This window comes from Zophobas morio, unplaced genomic scaffold (genome assembly GCF_036711695.1).
Source record: "Zophobas morio isolate AGI-343-1 ecotype UQ-CSIRO unplaced genomic scaffold, CSIRO_AGI_Zmor_V1 ptg000222l, whole genome shotgun sequence".
Lineage (NCBI taxonomy): Eukaryota > Metazoa > Arthropoda > Insecta > Coleoptera > Tenebrionidae > Zophobas > Zophobas morio.
In genome coordinates, this window is record NW_026972326.1 from 80779 (window position 1) to 100870 (window position 20092).

At 21.9% G+C, this 20092-nt stretch overlaps 1 protein-coding gene across 1 annotated transcript; it reads right to left on the bottom strand.

Moving 5' to 3' along the window:
• Positions 1-4994: 4994 nt before the first annotated feature.
• On the bottom strand, positions 4995-18496 carry LOC135146298 (uncharacterized). Its single transcript, XM_064078457.1, has 26 exons — positions 18437-18496; positions 18020-18168; positions 17799-17868; positions 17597-17746; positions 17429-17541; positions 17275-17332; positions 17152-17222; positions 16747-16818; positions 15070-15180; positions 14911-15012; positions 13878-13927; positions 13762-13831; positions 13632-13698; positions 13327-13397; positions 11118-11207; positions 10164-10242; positions 10023-10104; positions 9599-9726; positions 9516-9544; positions 8381-8496; positions 8249-8317; positions 6523-6598; positions 5608-5700; positions 5459-5527; positions 5312-5388; positions 4995-5076 (listed from the first exon to the last, which is right to left on the bottom strand). Exons 2-26 carry the CDS (start codon positions 18083-18085, stop codon positions 4995-4997), a joined length of 2061 nt encoding a protein of 686 aa, XP_063934527.1. The 5' UTR covers positions 18086-18168; positions 18437-18496.
• Positions 18497-20092: the final 1596 nt, after the last annotated feature.

Below are 20092 nucleotides of genomic sequence, written 5' to 3' on the forward strand. Positions count from 1 at the left end.
CTAATGCTCGATAAATCAAAAAGGAGAACCAAGATTACTTGCTAAAATGATGATTGACCACTAGTTTCTCTCTTCTATTTTAGTTTAAATTTTCAAAAAGTTTTTCCACCTTGGTATCTAAGTTCTACCACGGGAGACTTAAAGAAAGTACAGAGATAATCCATATTATACAAATATGCCTACGTGCTAGAGCAGCTACTTGCCGTACCGCTTATATCTATATACAGAGTATAGCGCTATTGTATTAGTGTACTTTATATTCCTCTAAACCAATACTGCATCGTTAATAAGAAGCAAGCACTAAATAGCTAGTCACAACTAACTGTTGAAGTACCGCGCGGGTTTCTCCCATTAAGATACAAAGAAATAATATAGAGTAGCAATTTTATAACAGAATTAGTTTTAACTAGTTTATTAACCTTTCGAATTAAGATCAACAGTGCTATTTAAGCACCACTCATTATTCAAGCTCTTAGCTAAAAAAATTCCAGTACATCCTTTGCATTCGTCCGCAACTATTCAGTAAAAGAGGCAAAACTATTATAACTTAGCTCAGACTTCACAAAGTCCAAGGATCTGTGGGATCAGCGTAAAAAGATTAGTGACCAAAGCGCAGAAGGGAGTAGGAAAGGTTTAAAGAGAAGTGCTTTTCCCCTTGGCAGCTTTGCTTACAATGGAATGGAACCAATGAATTTACTATGAAGAATAAAGTTATACCCCTTCACTATAAACCCTTATCCTCTCTCAGGTAGGTACCATGAGCATGGCTCCTTTGATAAAATGGTCATAAGAAAGTCAAGCCTCAAATGCACAAGATAGGGAGCATACAGGAATATCACTCGTCTAGTTTCTGCTGATGATTTACTACTGTACTGCCTGCACTTTGACCTCCAATCTCTTTACATTGATATCCCACATATCCTTGCACGTTGTGGAGTCTAAGGCTAAGTTTTTAAAATTTTATATCTTTTCGGGAATAGTTGCGGACGAAGTCGAAAGATGTTCTCTCTTTTTTACTTAGTCACAAAGTGACGTATCCCTAACGTTGTGGGAATACAGCGTTAGGAAGTTATCATTTATAGTTAGGTTCTCCCTTAGCAACCCTCTATGGCGGCCTGCTTCCTTTAACTTTAGGTAAAACATAAATATCTGTCTGGCCTTTAAAGAAATACTTAAACACTGCGAGCTTTGAAATGGGCACCTCGCTTTCGAAGAAAAATTATCAGCATTGACTTAGACCAAGGAGCGTCTTAAAGTTAATAAAAAATGCTCTTAAAACTAGTAAAAACTAGAGCAGAAAAAGACCTTTAGGCGGTGCTAGATTCCTTCTGCTCGGGGCTCTAAATACCTTATAGGTAGTATCTTATAAGTATAGTTTCACTTGACAAAGTAATGGTGCTGTTTCATGAGGGGGCGCCGGGAGGGTCAATATTTTATTAAAAAACTAGCTGTTGTTGATATACTAGCTGCTTTGCCTATTTAATCGTTTTCTTTTTAGACCATGACTAAACAAGTCCGTCGAAGCTAACTGAACATAACTGAAATGAATAAGTTATGCATGTACTGCATTTCGTGGACAATTTATGCGCTATCATCGAGACGCACCGCCCCCCACGTCGCACTTAAACCTATGCGACCAAGTAGCCTATCGCGCGTGGGTGTATTGCACTCTTAAAAAATTTGAAAAATCACGAAAAGGCTTCAATGAGTGATGCTAACTAACACTTTTTGCCGCCTAATCTCGGCGGTGAAGGACTAGTTGGAAACTGCTACTCTATGTAGTAGTGTTATTATATAAAATTGTACTTAAGTTGTATGATCCTATTATAAAAATATAGTATTCGGCTAAGGTATCTTGGCTAACTGTAAAAATGGTAACTTCTCATATATAGATGGACTTAAGTATGATTCTATGTTCGAGCGCTATACGAAATAGTGTTAGTTATTATATTGAGAGCGTACCAACCATTAGTACAGTTAGATATGGAATAATTTCCTAATTATTCTTCTTTAAACAGGATTATTTATGCTCCTGGAGGTAACCCTAGCCACTGCTTACTTGTCCGCCCAAAACCAAGATTTAACGGCTGATGTTATCAGTTTATTAAAGCCAGTATTTGAGAAAAGAACCGTCCTAATGATAGCGGAGGACTGATCTCGTGTATTTCGGATATTCAAACTGATATCTGTAAACTTTTATAGAGGTTAAACTGACTCGAGAACACAGCTATGAAGGAGCGATAAATTTAAAAAAGATAGAAACTCTATTTAGCGAATCGAGATTAAAAAGGAAGTGTCCTAATCATTGCAGTAGTGGCTTAAAAAAGAAATTTTTTAGAGAAAAGGACGAACTGCAATTATAAATGTTTTATTTAATTATAAAAAAACGCTATCAAGTATCAACTTTCCGTAACAATTTGTTCTTAAATCAATAAATCGTGTAGCTAAAAGTATGTCAAAAAAGAATAAGAATAACTCTTTTCAAGTGAATTAATAAAAAAGTAATTTCAAACAATAACACCGAGGCACACAACAGTATCGATAGTTTATTATTGAATTACTTGAATAGGCTGTATACATTGTCAGTCCCTTTTTTAAAATAACTTTAAAGGTTGTATTATTACAATGGTCCACTTTATATAGACAAAAGCGAGTTGTAATTGTACAAATGCTCATTACATCTAATAATTTAGAAACTCTTTCTGAGTAATAATAAGAAATCTTTAACAACATACTTAAAAAGTCAATAAATTTGTGCAAAGAAATAAGACCATTCTCTGAAAGTAACCTTAAACGAAAAAGAGTTGAAAATTTCTACGTTGGATAAATATATAAAATATATATATAAAAAGTCAGCTCTATTCATTGTTCTTATCCTCTCCATAAGTTATCATAAAATTTTTTAAAATGTTTATTAAAGTTCAATTTATATAGGAACAGGCGAAATACAAATGTAAACTGCTTGTATTATTGTAATAAGGAAAAGTCAAAGGGTAACTATTTCTGGTAACAACACAATCACAAAACCATAAGTTTATGTAAAAAAAAATCTTTTTAAACATAACGAAGTGAAAATAAATTTTTTTATAAATTTGTTACGTGTTTATAAAATATAATATTAAAAAAAATAAGCTGTAGTCGTTATTCTCTTTTTTATTATTTTATAAAAATTCTTTAAAGGTAAACTATAAACTTTATACATAAGTAACTATTAAAAACGATTCTTTAATAAAATTCGCTTGACTTAAGAGTTTTAAAAAAAAAAAATTAGAATATGGTAAAGTTTTTACAGCATCCAAAAAAAAAAAAGACGTGCAGATAATACAATTTAGTAACGAGGTTAACAATGTATGTATTTATATGGTATAAGAAGCCTTACTATTAGAAATAGTCAATGCGCAAACATAGCAATTATATAATGAATTTTAACACGTTGATGCAGTATTAGTAACAACAAGTTTTCATAAAACTCAAATTCACTTTAATGCAATATTAATAAAAATAGTAAATTTTTGGGCAACTTGTAAATAGATTCTATTGCTTTCTATATTAATGATATTTAAATTATAAAAAGAAAATTTTTGCGCTACACAAAACTAATTTCAAGCACTTTTAAAATTAATATAAAAAAAAAGTTAGTTTTTGCAAAAATGTTTGTAAAATAGTAAATTTTTCCACGACAAATAAATAATGTTAAGTACTTTTATTTAATAATAAAAAACCAATTTTTGCGCAACCTTCATACATAACGCTAATACCTTCACATTCAGGTAATATAAGTTTAAAAAAGTATTCTTTTACGCAACTCAAATAATTTTAATCATTTTAACGTAATATTAATATAATACACCAAATTTTTGGGCAATTAAAAAAAATTTTAAGCAACTTTCACTTTCAACATTTTGTTATATTTATAACAAAAAAATTCAAGCGACTCAAATAATTTTTAATCACTTTAACATTATAGTAAAATAAATTTTCACTTCACTGGAATATATTTAAAAAAGTAAATTTTTGCGCTACGCAAAAATAATTTTAGGCATTTTAAACGTAAAAAAAAAAAAAATTAAAAATAAAGAAGTTACTACTTGTACTCTTAAATAATTTTAATGCGCAACTCATAAATATTATCAATCTTTTTAAGGTATAAGGATATAGAATAGTAAAATTTTGAGCAACTCTAATTAGTGTTCGATAACTTTAAGGTATTATTAAATATAGTAACATTTTTTTTTGCCCTACTCAGATACAACTTGAAGCACTTTCACTTTCTTGTAATATTTTTATATATATAAAAAATATTCGAGAAACTCCTTAAAATCTTTACTAAAAAAAAGTAAATTTTTGCACAACTCATAAATACTTTCGACCACTTTTGCGCGACTCAAGACAGATTTGAAGCACTCTCACTTTCTTGTAATACTATTTAAAAAAAGTATCTTTTTGCGCAACTCAAGTAATTTTTAGTATATTAAGTGCAATGTTAATGAAAACTATAAAATACTTCCGCGCAACTCATAAATGTTTTTAAGCACCTTCACCTTCCACGCAATTAATATAATTTTAAATGACTTTACCACTTCAACGAAAAAATACAAACCTTCCCGTTACTCTAATAATTTCTTTCAATTCAAAGAATTAAAAAGAAATCGTGCAACCCAAATTTTTCTCAAGGATTTTTATGTATTAATAGAAAAAAGTATTTTTTTAGCGCAACTTCTTACAAAATTGAATTATTTTCTTGTTTGCTTAAATCGTAATGCTTTAATTTATTTTTATTTATGATAGATTTTTTTTTAGACGTACAGAATTAAATTGTGTTATTGACCAGAAGTTTTAATAGATCTGCTAATCCAATAAATTAATGGATGACACTTATTTAATTCTATAATAATATTTATAAAATTAATAAATATGAATTTTTATAAAAAAATATATATATATATTTTAATCTATAATAAGTATAAATTTATTAAATTTAAATTTCATTATATTTAGGGGCCGCTGAGTGTGACTAGTGTATGAAATTTATTTTTCCCAGCGAGATCGGCAAGTTCTTTGGTGTGGGAGTAAATTCTAATAGAAAAATTTAAAATTTTAACAAAAAGTTCAATGAAAAGTTAATAAACTTTATAAATTTAGAAAATTTTAAAAAAATAAATTAAGATAAAAATATTAACATATTTATATAAATATTACTTTTTATTAAACAATAGTCAATAATAATAAATAATTTTAACTGTAAACTTCCTAAGAGGAATTATATAATTTGAAATTAATATTCTATTATTATTATTATTAAGAACTTCACCTTTTCATGGTCCTTGTGGGAATCATCTTTTTCATTAATGATAGTTCATCGTCGGAGATTTCGCCATAAAACTTTAACTTTTATAAATAATAATTAATATAGTAATAATAATAATTAGTAATAGTAATAATAATAATAATAAAATACGTCATAAATAAACGTGCAAAGCGTCACATTATCTTCCATTGGCTGAAATACAAAACCGCTATTGGTGACCTGCAAATAAAAAATTTGGGAATTTACAAATTTTAATGAACTTTTTAATAAAAGTATAGAAAAGTGAGAAATATGAATACTTCAGCCAAATGCATATTCTCAGGTAAAGGAGATAACGAAGTTGATACTGAATGAATAATATAAACAAGAACTTCTTTATGTCTACAAAGTCTCTAAACAATAATCAATATGTACATTACTATTGGTAATAATATTTATATAAAAAAAAGTTTTTATGAATAATAATATATAAAACTTTATTATATTTATATTAATATTGATAGTAAAAAAAGATTCTATAAATAATAACAATATAAAATACTTTACTATCATTTATAACAACAATTATATATTATCCCCCTTATTAAAATAAAAATATAAAAACTGAAACTTTTAGATATTATTAGGAAATACTAAATAATATTTTTTTTGAGATCAAAAATATATTAAAAAGTGGAACTGTTGTATAATATAATAGAAAAATGTAGAAAATAGTATTATTGCTTCCATTGTTTTCTTATTCAGTAGTAATAAATCTAAAATAAATATAAAAAATTTTTTTATCAAAATTTTCTAGTATTAAAATATAATAAAAATAATAAATATTATAGCAAATTTATTAAAATGTACAAAAAGGATAAAAATTTTCATAAAAATTTTCTTGTTTAGTACTAATAATATAAGAATTTTACACCCAAGTTTTAGTTCAACTTTTATTTATTACTATTTATAATATTTTCTATTTCCGTTATAATAAATATAAAAAATAATATCTTCAGTATTATAAAAATAAATAAATAATATAAAAAAGTTTATTAATAGTATAAAAATGATAATTTTATTAATATTGCTTATAATATTTTCTTAAAGTGCTTTAGTAAATTTAAAAAGTATTTAAAGTTTGTTTTATTATTTTTTTTTATAAATAAAAATATAAAATAAAAAAAATGTAAAAATTTTTATAAATATTAATAAAAATAAAAAGTATTGAAAACTTGTTCAGAACGAGAAAGTAAAGTGACAGTACTGAACGTCGAACGTTCCATAATACTTTGAGGATTCTCGTAACTTCTAGTATAGATAATAATAATAGTAAAAAATAAAAATAACGAATATAAAAAATAATATATAATAATATCGAAGTAAATATTAATAATAGTAAAAATATAATAATAAATGCAAAACATTAACTTTTAAGTAGGTAATAATATGTAAAACATAACTTTTAATAGAAAATAATAATAAAAGATTATAACAACAAATATAATATATAATACATATGTTTTGATATATATAAAAAAATAATATTTATTATAATAAACAATAATATATAATAATACGTAATATTAAATACCTTTTATATAAATAATAATATCGAAACTAAATAATAATAAAAGATAATAACAATATAATATTTAATACAAAATAATAACAATAAAAAATAATATAACTTCTTAAGTAAATAATAATAATAATAAATAATAATAATAGGAAAGCTTATAATAAGAAATAATAATATAAATAATGAAAAAGGTAAAAGTATAATATGTAGTAAATAACTTTTAAAGTAAATAGTAATATGATATATTAATAAATATTAATATAAATAATAAAAAGTATAATAAAAGATAATAATATTAGATTGCAAAATATTAAATAATAATAACTTCTAAAGTAAATAATAGTAATAATAATAAAAGATTATAATCATGATAATATTAATAATATATTAATAAGGATAATAAGTAAATAATAGTATTAGTAAATAAATATTAATAATAGTAATACGTTATAGCAAAAGATGATAATAATTAGAATAAATAGTAGTAAAGTTTATAATAAATATATATAAAGTAATAATAAGCAAAGAAATTATTTTTTATTAATAACAGGTTATAATAAAATTTAATAAATATAATAATAATAGAATGTAAATAAAAATTAACAGTAAATCTAATTATAATAAAAAATAAGTAAAATAATAAATAGTAATATTATAATAATAATAAAAAGTATAAAAATAAATATTAACAATAGTAATAAGTAAAAGAGTTATTATTATAATAAAAATAATGGATATTTCTATATCTAATATATATTAATCATGAAATATATATAAATAATAAATAGTAAATAAATAAAAAGAAAACATAAATAATATTTTAATAAAGTAAATATAAACAATAAATAATAATAAATAGTAAAAGAGATATAATAATATTTAATAGTTAATAGTAAAAAATATTAAAATGTATTTCTTTAATAATAGTAAATAAATTAATAGTAAATAAATATTATTGAGTATATATTAACAAAAATAATAATAAATAATGGTAATATTATAATAATTTTTTCATAATAATAATTAATAAATAGTAAAAGCAATATTATTTATTATATCTCTATAATAATGTAAATAAATAATTAAAGAAAAATAATTAATATAATAATAACGGATTATATATATTTATTTTAAATAGTACTTTTATAATAATAATAATAATAATAATGAATAGTAAAAGAAATATTATTAATAAAATTATAATAATAATAAATAAATAATAAAAGAAATATTATTTAATATAATAATTATAATATTTTTGCAATAATAATAATAAATAAGTAGCAAAAGTCCAAGTAATAATATAACAATACTAGTGAAAGGTAAAAGATATTTATTAATAATATTTTATAATAATAATAAATAAAAATAAAAATCACCTAAAAATATACGAATTTTCATCCAAAACAGAAACTTTTTCGGTTATTGTGAATATTTGATCGTAAATTCTAAAAAAGTTTTTCGCAAAAAATAAAGAATTAGTTAACCAATAAAAAATTAATACACAAAACCTGCACCAATTAGAAAATTGTTTTTTTAAAAACAACAAATCACAATAAAGTTTCATCGACGCGCAAAAGCGGAGCCTGCGAGGCTGCGGCTCTCCGTAAGGGAAGTAAACTTTTATCTAGAAAAAAGGATAATAATAGTTTTCACCATAATATTTATATATATGAATAATAAAAAATAAAAATATATATGTAACATTTTTTAAATATACATAGTAAACACTTTTATATAAAAAATATAATAAAAATATATATAAACTATATATATAATAAAGTAAAATTTATATTTAAAAATATATAAAAAAGTAAAAAAAAATATTAAAAATTTATTAATCCAAAAATATACAAAACTTTACAATAAAAAAATAAAAACTTCTAATAAAGTAAAAAATATATAAATGATAAATATTATTATATAATAAAAGTATTTTATATATACAAAATATAAAAAAATAAAAACTCATAAAAAATAAATATAAACAAGGAATAATAAACACTTTAGTAAAGTATATATAAACTTTTATAATAATAAAAACTTAATAAATAATAAATAGTAGAAATTTTAAAAATAAATATAGTATATAAATGTAAATAGAAAACTTTTTAGACATTAAAAATAGTAAAAAAATATAGAAAACTTTATGTATAATAAAAGTAAAATGTCTAATAAATATATAATAAAGTAATAAAGTATAAAGAAAAACAAAAATTTACAACAAAAAAATAGTAAAAATATAGAGATAAACTTTTTCATATATATATAAATAAATAACTTTTATAAAAAAATAAAAACTTTATATATAAAAGTAAAATTTAAAAAAAATAAATAACAAAGTACAAAAAGATATAAAAAATAGTTTTAAAACTTTTTAATAGGAAAAAGTAAAAATGCATAAATATTATTTACTTTAACTAAAAAGAAAAAATATATATATAAATAAAATTTTGAAAAATACATATAATAAAGACTTCTTTAAATAAAGTAAACAAAAAATGTAAATAAAAAAATTCATAAAACATAAAATATAAAACTTTACAATAATATTAAGTAAAAATACAAAAAAAAAATAAACTTTTTTATAGTAAAAATAAAAAACATGAAACGCACGGAAGTTTTTGAATCGGAAGAAAAAAGCACCCAATCAGAAGCACCTTCCAGCTCGAGTTCTGCTCATCCATTGGCTAATCATACCCATCCCAAAGTATTTAAGGAAAAAAAACCTTCATAAATTTTCAGGACTTTTTCCCCAACATTTTTAGCCAAATCAAAAAAGAATGTTTTATCGATATTTTTAGAATACTCGTTTCCGTAAGTTTTTTGATAGTAAAGAACTTCTTTTCGCAGGACGCTTATTATTATTATGGATAGAGTTATAGTATAAGTATTGTTATTATTATTTTTAATATTTATATTTCAATTATTATTATTATTTATATTATAAAATATGGCTGCTCTGTCTCAGTATTATATATAATTATTATCATTAATTTTATAACTTTATATAGTAAATATTAATATTTATATTATTTTTATACCACGTGACTATATATTTTTTATTTGTATTATTCATTATAATAAATAATGAAATATTATATTTTTATTATACTTTTACAATCTTTTTTAATATTATTATTAGTAATATACTCGTGATCAAGAATTTCATTAATAGATATTCTTTTTTCAGGATCAATGCAGAGCATCCGGCGTAGTAAGTCAAGCAACTCTCCTATATTTCCATATATATTATTAAGTATAATAGTAATAAATATAATGATAATAATAAACCTGATACTCGCATGTTCGAAGGGACTTTGAGAGTTCTTACTTTCAGTATTCGCATATATATAACGTGAACGCTCAAGTTCTAATAATAATAACAATTCAAAATATATTTATTGATGAGTAATAATAAATATAAATATTTAGTATAATTAAAAAATATATATAAGAAATAATAAATATAAATATTTTAATATATTTATAAAAAATATATGAAAAATAATAAAAAAAAATTGTATATTTAATATATTTATAAAAAATATAAGAGACAATAATACATATAAAATATATAAGAAATAAAACCTATAAATATTATAAAATACTTAAAATAAAGTTTTCATATAAAAATATGTAAACAATAATAATAAATAAAAAAAAGTTTTGCGCTTCATAAAAATTATGAATATAAAAAATAATTATAATAATAATAAAGAAATTTTATAATAAAAGTATGATATAAAAAGTTTTATATCTTCCAAAAAATAATAATAATAAAAAGTTTTTATTACAAAAAATATATAAAAATAAAAAAATATATAATATTAAGTGTTTTTTAATAAAAAGTTCATTATTATTATCTTATGTGCTTCACTAAAAGTTTGTATATAAAAAATTTTTGGTTCATGAATTTTTTTTAATTTTATTTTTTGTGCTTCAAAAATTATTACTACTACTATTATATTAATTATATTTTGCAGTTGAAAAAAAAAGTTTTCTGTATATAAAAATATAAAAAATAATGTTCTCATATACAAAAGTTAACTATAATAATATTTTCTTCGCTTCAAGAAAGTTTATATAAAAAATATAATAATAATAATAAAAATAAAAAGGTTTTTTCTAATTTTTCGTTATAACAATTTTTTATTTCTTCCTTTCATAAAAAAGTAATAATTATTTTCTGCGCTTCAAAGGAATTTTATAAAAAAAAAAATAATGATAATAATTATAAAATTTTACTGTGTCCAAATCAAAAGGCATTTTCCCGAACAATAAGTTATACAAAATCACTCCGATGCTCCATATATCCACTGAAGGACCGTAAAAGTTCTAAAAAATAATATTAACAATAATAATATTAAAAATAATTATACATTTTGATAAAAATAAATATGAAATGATAAATAATAATAATAAAAGTAATAACAAACTATTATAAATATAATAATTTAATAATAATACCAAAAACGTAAATATAAATATATATTCTGATAGAAAATAGATAATAATAACAATAAATTTATAATATATTTTAATAAAAAATAATAATAAATAAATAAAAATAGTAGTAATAGACTAATAATACACAAAATATATAAATAATAATACATCCTAATTGAAATAAATAATAAATATTAATAAGAAATAATAACAAAAAATAAAAAATACAACTTAATGATAAATAATAATACAAAAAATTAATTTAAGAATAATTATATATCTTGAAAGAAAAATAATAATAATAAAAATAAATTTATAATAATAATAATTATAAATTAAATATATATTAATAAACAGTAATAGTAAACAATTAATAATAAATAATATTAATATAAACAATAACACAATATATATATAAAGTTAATAATAATAATTATTTTGATAGAAATAATTAATAAATAATAATACTAAATAACATTCAAAAAATACAATTGGTATTAATATAAATAATAATACGAAAAAAATAATATATAAAAGTTAATAATAATAACAATACTATAGAAAAATTAAGAAAACATATATTTAAGTCAGTAATACTAATATATATTTATAAAAAATATTGATAAATAATAGAAAGTACTAAAGTATATAACTATAAATAATAACATAAAAAAAAATTATATATATAAAAGTTTAATAATAATAATACATTTTTATAGAAATAAAAAATAAATAATTAGTAATAATAATAAAAATTTCCAAAATATATTTTTAGACAAAAATATTAATAGATACATTATAAATAATAAAATACATAAAAAAAATAATCAAAGTTAACAATAATAATATATATTTATAGAACTAAATAAATGATAGAAAATTATAATATATATACTTTAAAAATTTACAATATATAATATTAATAAATATATTAACAATAGATAATATTAATATAAATAACAATACAAAAAATAATATATACAAGTTAATAATAATAATACTAAAAAATATTAAGTCTATATAAAGTTAATAATGATAATATATATTTACAGAAATAAATAATAAATAATAAAAATAATACGAATAAAAATAATAATAGTAATAATATAGATTCATAAGTAAATACAAAAAAAATTTATACATAAAACGTATATCATAATAAATAAGTATTACATATCAAAAATAATACAAAAGTATTAATATTTATTAAAAAATAATTAAGAAAAAAATTATTAAGAAATAATTTTAAAAAATAAAAAATAAAAAATAGTAAATAAATATAACAAATATAATAAAAATGCAATAATTTTACTAAAATAATATAAAATTAAGACAACAATATTTATAATAAATGATATTAATAAATAATATGAAAAAGAATATAAGAATGAATGATAAATAATAATAAAAATAACAGAAAAATTTTATATTAAAATAATAGAAATAATACTGTTCAATAATCATATAAATATTTATAAAAATTATAATTTAAATAAATAATAGAAAATAATAAAATATTAGTATATAAGTAAAAATATAAATGAATAAGGAAATATAGATAATATAAATGATAATTGTCTATGATATAATAATATCATAGATAATATATGATAATGTACAATAATAATAATTAAATAGCAATAAATAATACATAAAGAAGAAAAGAAAAAATATATAGTAAACAATATAAATGTTAAGAAATAACATATAAAAATAGATTTGGATATCCAAAAAAATAATATATAATAAAAATAATAAAAAATAATATAAAAAATAAATGTTAAGAAATTGTTAAGTTATAATAATATAGGAATATTAACATAAAAAAAATAAATTAATTATAATATTTACATATAATTAATATTAATATTGAAAAAAAGTAAATAGTAAAAAGATAACAATATAAACAATTATAAAATTTATGTTAAATTGTAATGTTATAAAAAGAAATATAATAAATAATAAAGTAAATATAATAGCAATAATAAGAATAGCAATAATTGTAAACTTTGGAAAGAAGCTCGGGAGCAGCGTAAATAGGCGAGCCGCAAGCAGTAGTCATGTTATTAACGTCTCCGCCTGCACAAATCCAAATATTAAGAATAAATAGAAAAATGTAGTGCGCCTCTGATTAGTTGTCATAATTCTTAAGTAGCCAATCAGCATCAACACAAGGCGAAAAGATTTAACTCGTGCAAACTTAAAAAATTTTCTTCAATTTTAGTATTATTTTTATTATTTAAATGTCGCTGGTTGGCTGTCAATTATTAAGGCGAAAAAAGTTTTCGTGTATAGACTAATATTTTTCAATACTTTTTTTTGAAAGACCAAAATCCGATATTTTGCAGTTAAACTTTTCATCAAGTAAAATATTATTCGGCTGCATTATTATTAATTACAACAATAATAATAAAAGTTTTGCATAAAAATATAATCATTTTACTTTCAAATCGCGATGAACAATATTATTATCGTGCAAGTACGAAACTCCACAACAAATTTGAAAGAAGAATCTAAATTATAATAATAATATAATAAATAATAATAATAACATAACACCTTTTCACTTCTGGCTCAGAAAGTTTTCTATCCCATTTAGCATTTATATACTTTTTATTAAAAAATAATTATATTAATGACTTTTTAATGAAATATTAACAAACATATATAATACGTAAAAAAAAGTTTTATATAAAGTTCCTTTTGCACGACTTAAAGTTACTACTCTATTATTATTATTATTACTTTTATATAATACAAAATTCACGCTTTTCTCAAGTTGTTAATACTAAAGTTTTATATAAAACTTCGCATTTTACTTTATTATTTAACAATTTTTTATTATACTTTACTCATTAATACTTACAAGACTTTTAGTTTTAGTTATAAAATAATAACAAACTCTATTTATGTATATTTATGAGCACATTTATATAAACTTATATTCTATTTTATAATATTTTTTTAATAACTTTTATAAAAATAATAATATATGAAAACATTTATTTTTATTTCAAAACAAACTTATATATAAATTAATATAATAAATATAACATTTTTGAAATAATAATTATAATAAGAGTAGTAATAATAATAATAAAGTTACATTATTTCAAAAGTTCTTAAAGTATTTTATATGTTTGTAATATATTTCATAAATCCTTACAATAATAGTAAACTGTTATTATTTTTATGTAATAATACTTTTTTTAAATATAATAATTACTATTATAATAGTAATAAGAATAAACTTTTCATACTATTTTTTTTAGAATATAAAAAATTATTATTATATTTTTTATTAAAAATATTACAATTTTTTATATATTTCATTACACGTTTATGATATTAATAAAAATAATAGTTGATAATAAACTTTTATTACTATTATATTCAAAAGTAATAATCTTTTCTAAATCTTCTATAATAATAATAAACTATAATAAACTTTTATACATATATACTATTACATTACAATAATAATAATAAACTTTAATGCTATATTTCAACTATTTTTCTATATATGCGTACTTTTATAATAATAAATACGTAGTTTTAAAAATTTACATATAAATATAATAATAGTATTTACATCCAACAAGTCACCGTTCTCGGCATATTCCAGAACAATACACATATATTTGCGAGTTTGTATGACTTCCTTTACGCCAATAATAAAAGGATGATGCAAAGACTAATAATAATAATAATAATAATAATAATAATAATAATAATAATAATAATAGTGCACCTCTAATATAGCAATTTCCTTCTCGTTGCTTTCGATAAGAGCGGCCGAATGGTGGCTGACCATTTTGATGGCCACCTGCTCTTTACTGAGTCTGTGGGCTGCCAGTTTGACCTGAATATAGGATGCATATAACGTTATTGGTTGATATTTTAACGCGCAAAGAGTAGTGATCTAGAAGTTTTAACTATAGGACAATTGAAGAAAAACAAAACTATATATATATAGCCAAAGAACATTATTTATATAAATTAAAGGCCACGTAATGTGATTGTACTTTATTTTTATGAATGTTCAACAAATTTATATTTTGACTCTAACAATTTTAGTGAACAAAACAAAAATATGCTCGTTATTCGATTGTCACGTAGCATCTAAGCAAATGTCAAAATTGGCGGTCGCTTTTAGTCCACAATAGTACCAAAAAATAATATTTAGAAAACAATAAAACTTTTTAAAATTTAATTAATAAAATATATATATATAATATTTATTAAATTTAAAATAGTAAATATTTGATATTTAAATCATTTAGCCAATGAAAGTAAGCATATCAAAATGCACCAATTAAATTATTTAAAACGCTTTAAAAAAGATTATGACCAATAAAAATCGGAAATAAAAGATTTTTAGCAAATCTGAGTTAATATATTTACTGTGTGCCAATCAACTTTTAAAAAACCCTTTAAAAAAGGTATGGAACACCATTTATAAAAAAAATTATAAGGAATAAAAATATGGAAACTAATTTTTTCCAGCCAATCCAGTAAAGTTATTATGCCCCAATCAAATAAATTAAAAAAATTTTAAAAAAAAATTAAAAATATCTTTTATATAAGCAATAAATTAAAATTTTTAGCCAATCCAAGTTACATATTACATTGTTCACAAATCAGCATTTTTAAATTAACGATTGAAGAAAAAATATTTATTAAATTTTTTAGTAAATCCTAGTTTATATTTCATTATTCCCCAATCAAATTGTTACAAAGCCGAAAAAAGAAAAATATTCATATTTTGATCACTCTTGTATAAGTAATACATATGAAGATCGGAGATTCCATTTATCAAATTTATTAGATAGCCCAAATTACAAAGATCCGAGTTAAAGTAGCTATTATAAACAAATCCAATTTTTTTTAAAGTGATTCTTAAAAAGTTAAACATCAACTAAGGAGAACAATAAATTTTTAACACAAAAAAATTCTATTAAAATAGTTCAGTCAATCCGAGTTAAAGTTCGTTATATGCGCCAAACAAATAAATATTAGAGAGGCGCTCAAGAAGATCAAAAATACATTTATAAAAAAGCAAATAAAATATGATAACAAATTTTTTAACCAATCCAAATATAGTAATTTTTACTTGCCAGTCATATTATAACAAAAACCTGCAAATTTAAAGTTGAATATTTTATATAAAAATATCCACCAATAAAAAAAGGCTTTAAAATATTATCAATCTAGAAGTATAACTGAATAATTTCTTTGTAAAGCGCTTATCTTTACTACCCAAAACGTTAATTGACACATCCGTCAATTTGGTTGATTTAACAAAAGCAAACAAAAAGTTAACTAAGATCGGCCAAAATAATCTTAAATGCACCCATTAAAAAGAGTGCTACCACGCGTTCATAAATAGAAGCAGAAAGGTAGAAAGGGGCCCAAGCAATCTTAGTACCTTCCCAAAAGTGCCGATGCCCAGAACCTTCTTAACAAAATAAGGTCCCAGTGTTTTGGCTTCCATTGTGCTCTTTACAAAAGTTGAATTATAAAAAATTAATTATTACAAAAATTCTAAAAGCGAACATATTTTTAAAATTTAAATCTTGCTTAACTACTTTATTATTCAATTCTATTTATATTAAAAAGCATTATAAATTTACAAATTTAGTATTTATTCAAGTTATATATTAATTAAAATTAATTTTTTAATGACTACGATTGCATTTCTTAGGATTTCAATATTTTAAATTTATTAAAAAAATCCAAATTGTTCAAACTTTATAAAATAGAATTTCAGCAAAATAAGTTAAGTTATTTTTATGCTTATACATAACTAGCGGTATACAAAAACTGTAATAACTTTTCTCGCAACGCAAACCGAATGTTTTTCAGGATTGGTTAACTTTAAAAGCATGTGTTTTAAGTTTTGACCTAAAAATATTATAGATACGTAAAAGGGCCAATAATATTAGTACAACGTTACCCAAACAAGGATCTGCTTTTAATATTGGGCTGAGACTTCGAGTCAAAAAATCGTAGTCCTTATAATTAATTAAAGCTATAAGGTTTAAAAAGAACTAAAATTGTTGCCCTAAAAAAATAAACTTTACTTAAAGATTTTCATATAGAGCAAGTACTTTTATTATTTCCAAAAGTGAAACCGCTTGCGCTACAATTCTATATTTCTGATCATCAAGACTAGGATAAACGGCCGATTTAAATAAAACACGATATGGCTCGCGCTTCGAGGCTAATTAAGTTTTAAACAAAGTTTTCTAAATGCAAAACTGACGAATGATAGTAACCTTTCCCAAATAATACCCAAGGACTTAAAGTTACAACCAAAAAAAAATAATTTTCTACATTCTCATTGTTTATAAAATAATCCAAAGAATCAGGTAATTCCTTCGGTACAATGACAAACTCATCTTCGCATTCCTCTTTAACAGGTTCACCTGCTCGTATACGATAACTTTATAAAATTTCTAATACTTTTTAAGTTAAGACCTGTTTTTAAACTGTTTAAGTAAGGAGAATCTTTTGGTAAACCTTTATAAACCTCTGTCTTTTTAACAACCTTTTTTTTTTAATGGAGTATAGTAAATTAACAAATAAGTAATAATTGCATTGTAATAATATTATTAAACTAGCCAAAGAAGAGAACTAAGTTTATTAAAGAATTATAATAAAAAGTAAAAGTGAAATAAAGAGTAAAAGGTAAAAGTAACCCTCCATTTACTCCCGTAATCCTTTTTTAAAGAGGCGGGCTCGATAGGAGCTTTGCAAATCGCCATGAAGGAAAAAACGTCCCGCGCCCCACGCAGGATTTTACGGAAAAAAAAGTTGTTCTTTCCCAGCGGTAAGTCCTAAAAATAATCTTGAACGAAAATGTATAAATATAAATTAACGCAATAATGTTATGGAACCAGTACTTATGTGAAAAAATACACTTTAAAAAAAAACTTTACCATAATGTCCACTATTAACCACAAGATACATTACTTTCTAAAAATAGTTTGAGTTTTTTAACTTAAATGGATATGAACGCGCATAATACAATACTCTTCTAATAAGAAAATTTTAATTCAGAGACTTTTTTTGCTCAAATATTAAAGTTTAGCAAAAATAGTAATAAAAAATTATACTATAAATTTATGGAAGGCACTCTCTTGCTTCCAGCGAAAGCATTAGCCTGGTCAGCAAGGAAAACCAGCTATTTAAGTCGTTGCTTTCTTTACACTAAATAGTTATTATATTAAAGAATGGTGAAGAGCGATTTAGTCCTTCTTAGTCTTTCTCTTTTTTTTATTGAACAAATGGATAAGTGTGTTAGTCGTTCATGAATGTATGTTTACGTTTTATTTCAGCCAAGTAGAGCGATATATAAATTTTCAAAATGGGGAAAGCACTCAACATTAAACTTTCTTCTTACGATAGCTAATTATACAAGACCGCAACAGAAAGAATTATGACATTAAAATTAATTAATATATACAATAAAATTTTTTGGATAATCCAACGCACATAGTAAAAACGAAAAATTCGAGCGTGCTCGGGCTCATCGTTCTTAAATTTGTTTCAAAGTTGGCTCCGATCGTAGAATTGAGTGAGCTCTCATAAATTACCTGCACGTCGTAGTGTCCTCCGATTTTTCTACTAATAGAGGCAGTTGTTACCTTTGAGGGTTTACTTACAGGTCTAGAGAACCAAGGCAAAGTTTCGTATAGCCTACCGGATTATTTTTTAAAACCTTATTCGTCAACGTCGCCAGTTGTTACATCTGGCCTCTTCTGCTAATTATTCTCAACTGTTTGTGTACCTCTCATACCCGCTGCGTATATCCGCAGGTCTACATCCTCTCTATTTTAAGGAAATGTAAATTCTTTGAGTATATTCACATACCTACAACCTCTAATATAAGGAATTACAAATTTATTGCGTATGACCACCTGCCCTTTACCTTCTATATTATAGTGCGTATAAATTCTGGTGCATTACATACCCTTAGTTCTATTAAAGAATTCAAATAAAACAATATAAGTTGTAGCAGGCATAATGACAATAATGTGTCAAAACAATAATTAAAAAACAAAATTACCTCGGAACATATATATATTGAAGAGAAGATATAGGGAAAGTGAATACAAACTAAGCGATACACTTTAAATTATTAACGAAACTAAGCAGTTTTCTCTTAAGCTTATCGAGCATCCGCATAACTATGAATTTTACTTATATAACAGTTTTATTATATAAAACTATTAGTTACTGGGAATTAAATTTTTAGCTCAAAATTTTATAATTTTTATACTTTCTACTTAAATAAGGAATTAACTTTACCTTAAGTTTAATTTCTTGAATAATTTATAGCGGAGAAATAAGTTTTTCTAATGATATAAGTGCACCGGTGTATCATCATACGATTATCCGCAGATAAAGAAGACCTAAATTTATTTTTCTAAAAGGAAGTTGTCCTATTTTAGCGACTGTTCTAATTATATTGTTATCAAAGTGATTGCTGTTAGTTAACTTGAGCAGAGCTGCTAAGTTTTCATTTTTTCTTGACGTATTTTAGCAGTTGGAAAAGTAATGCGCCTATTAATTATTTTACAAAAATTAAAAGTAAATAAAATTATTAAAAGCAAGCATAACTTGGGAGATTATGCAGATTAATTTTTTTTTGGTACATCTGGACTGTTCTTTGCCAATGCTTTAAATAAATAAAAAATATAAGCTTATACGTAGCGTACGCATTAAAGTGCAAAGAATTACTTTTTAGCGTAATTTTTGAAGAATGCCAA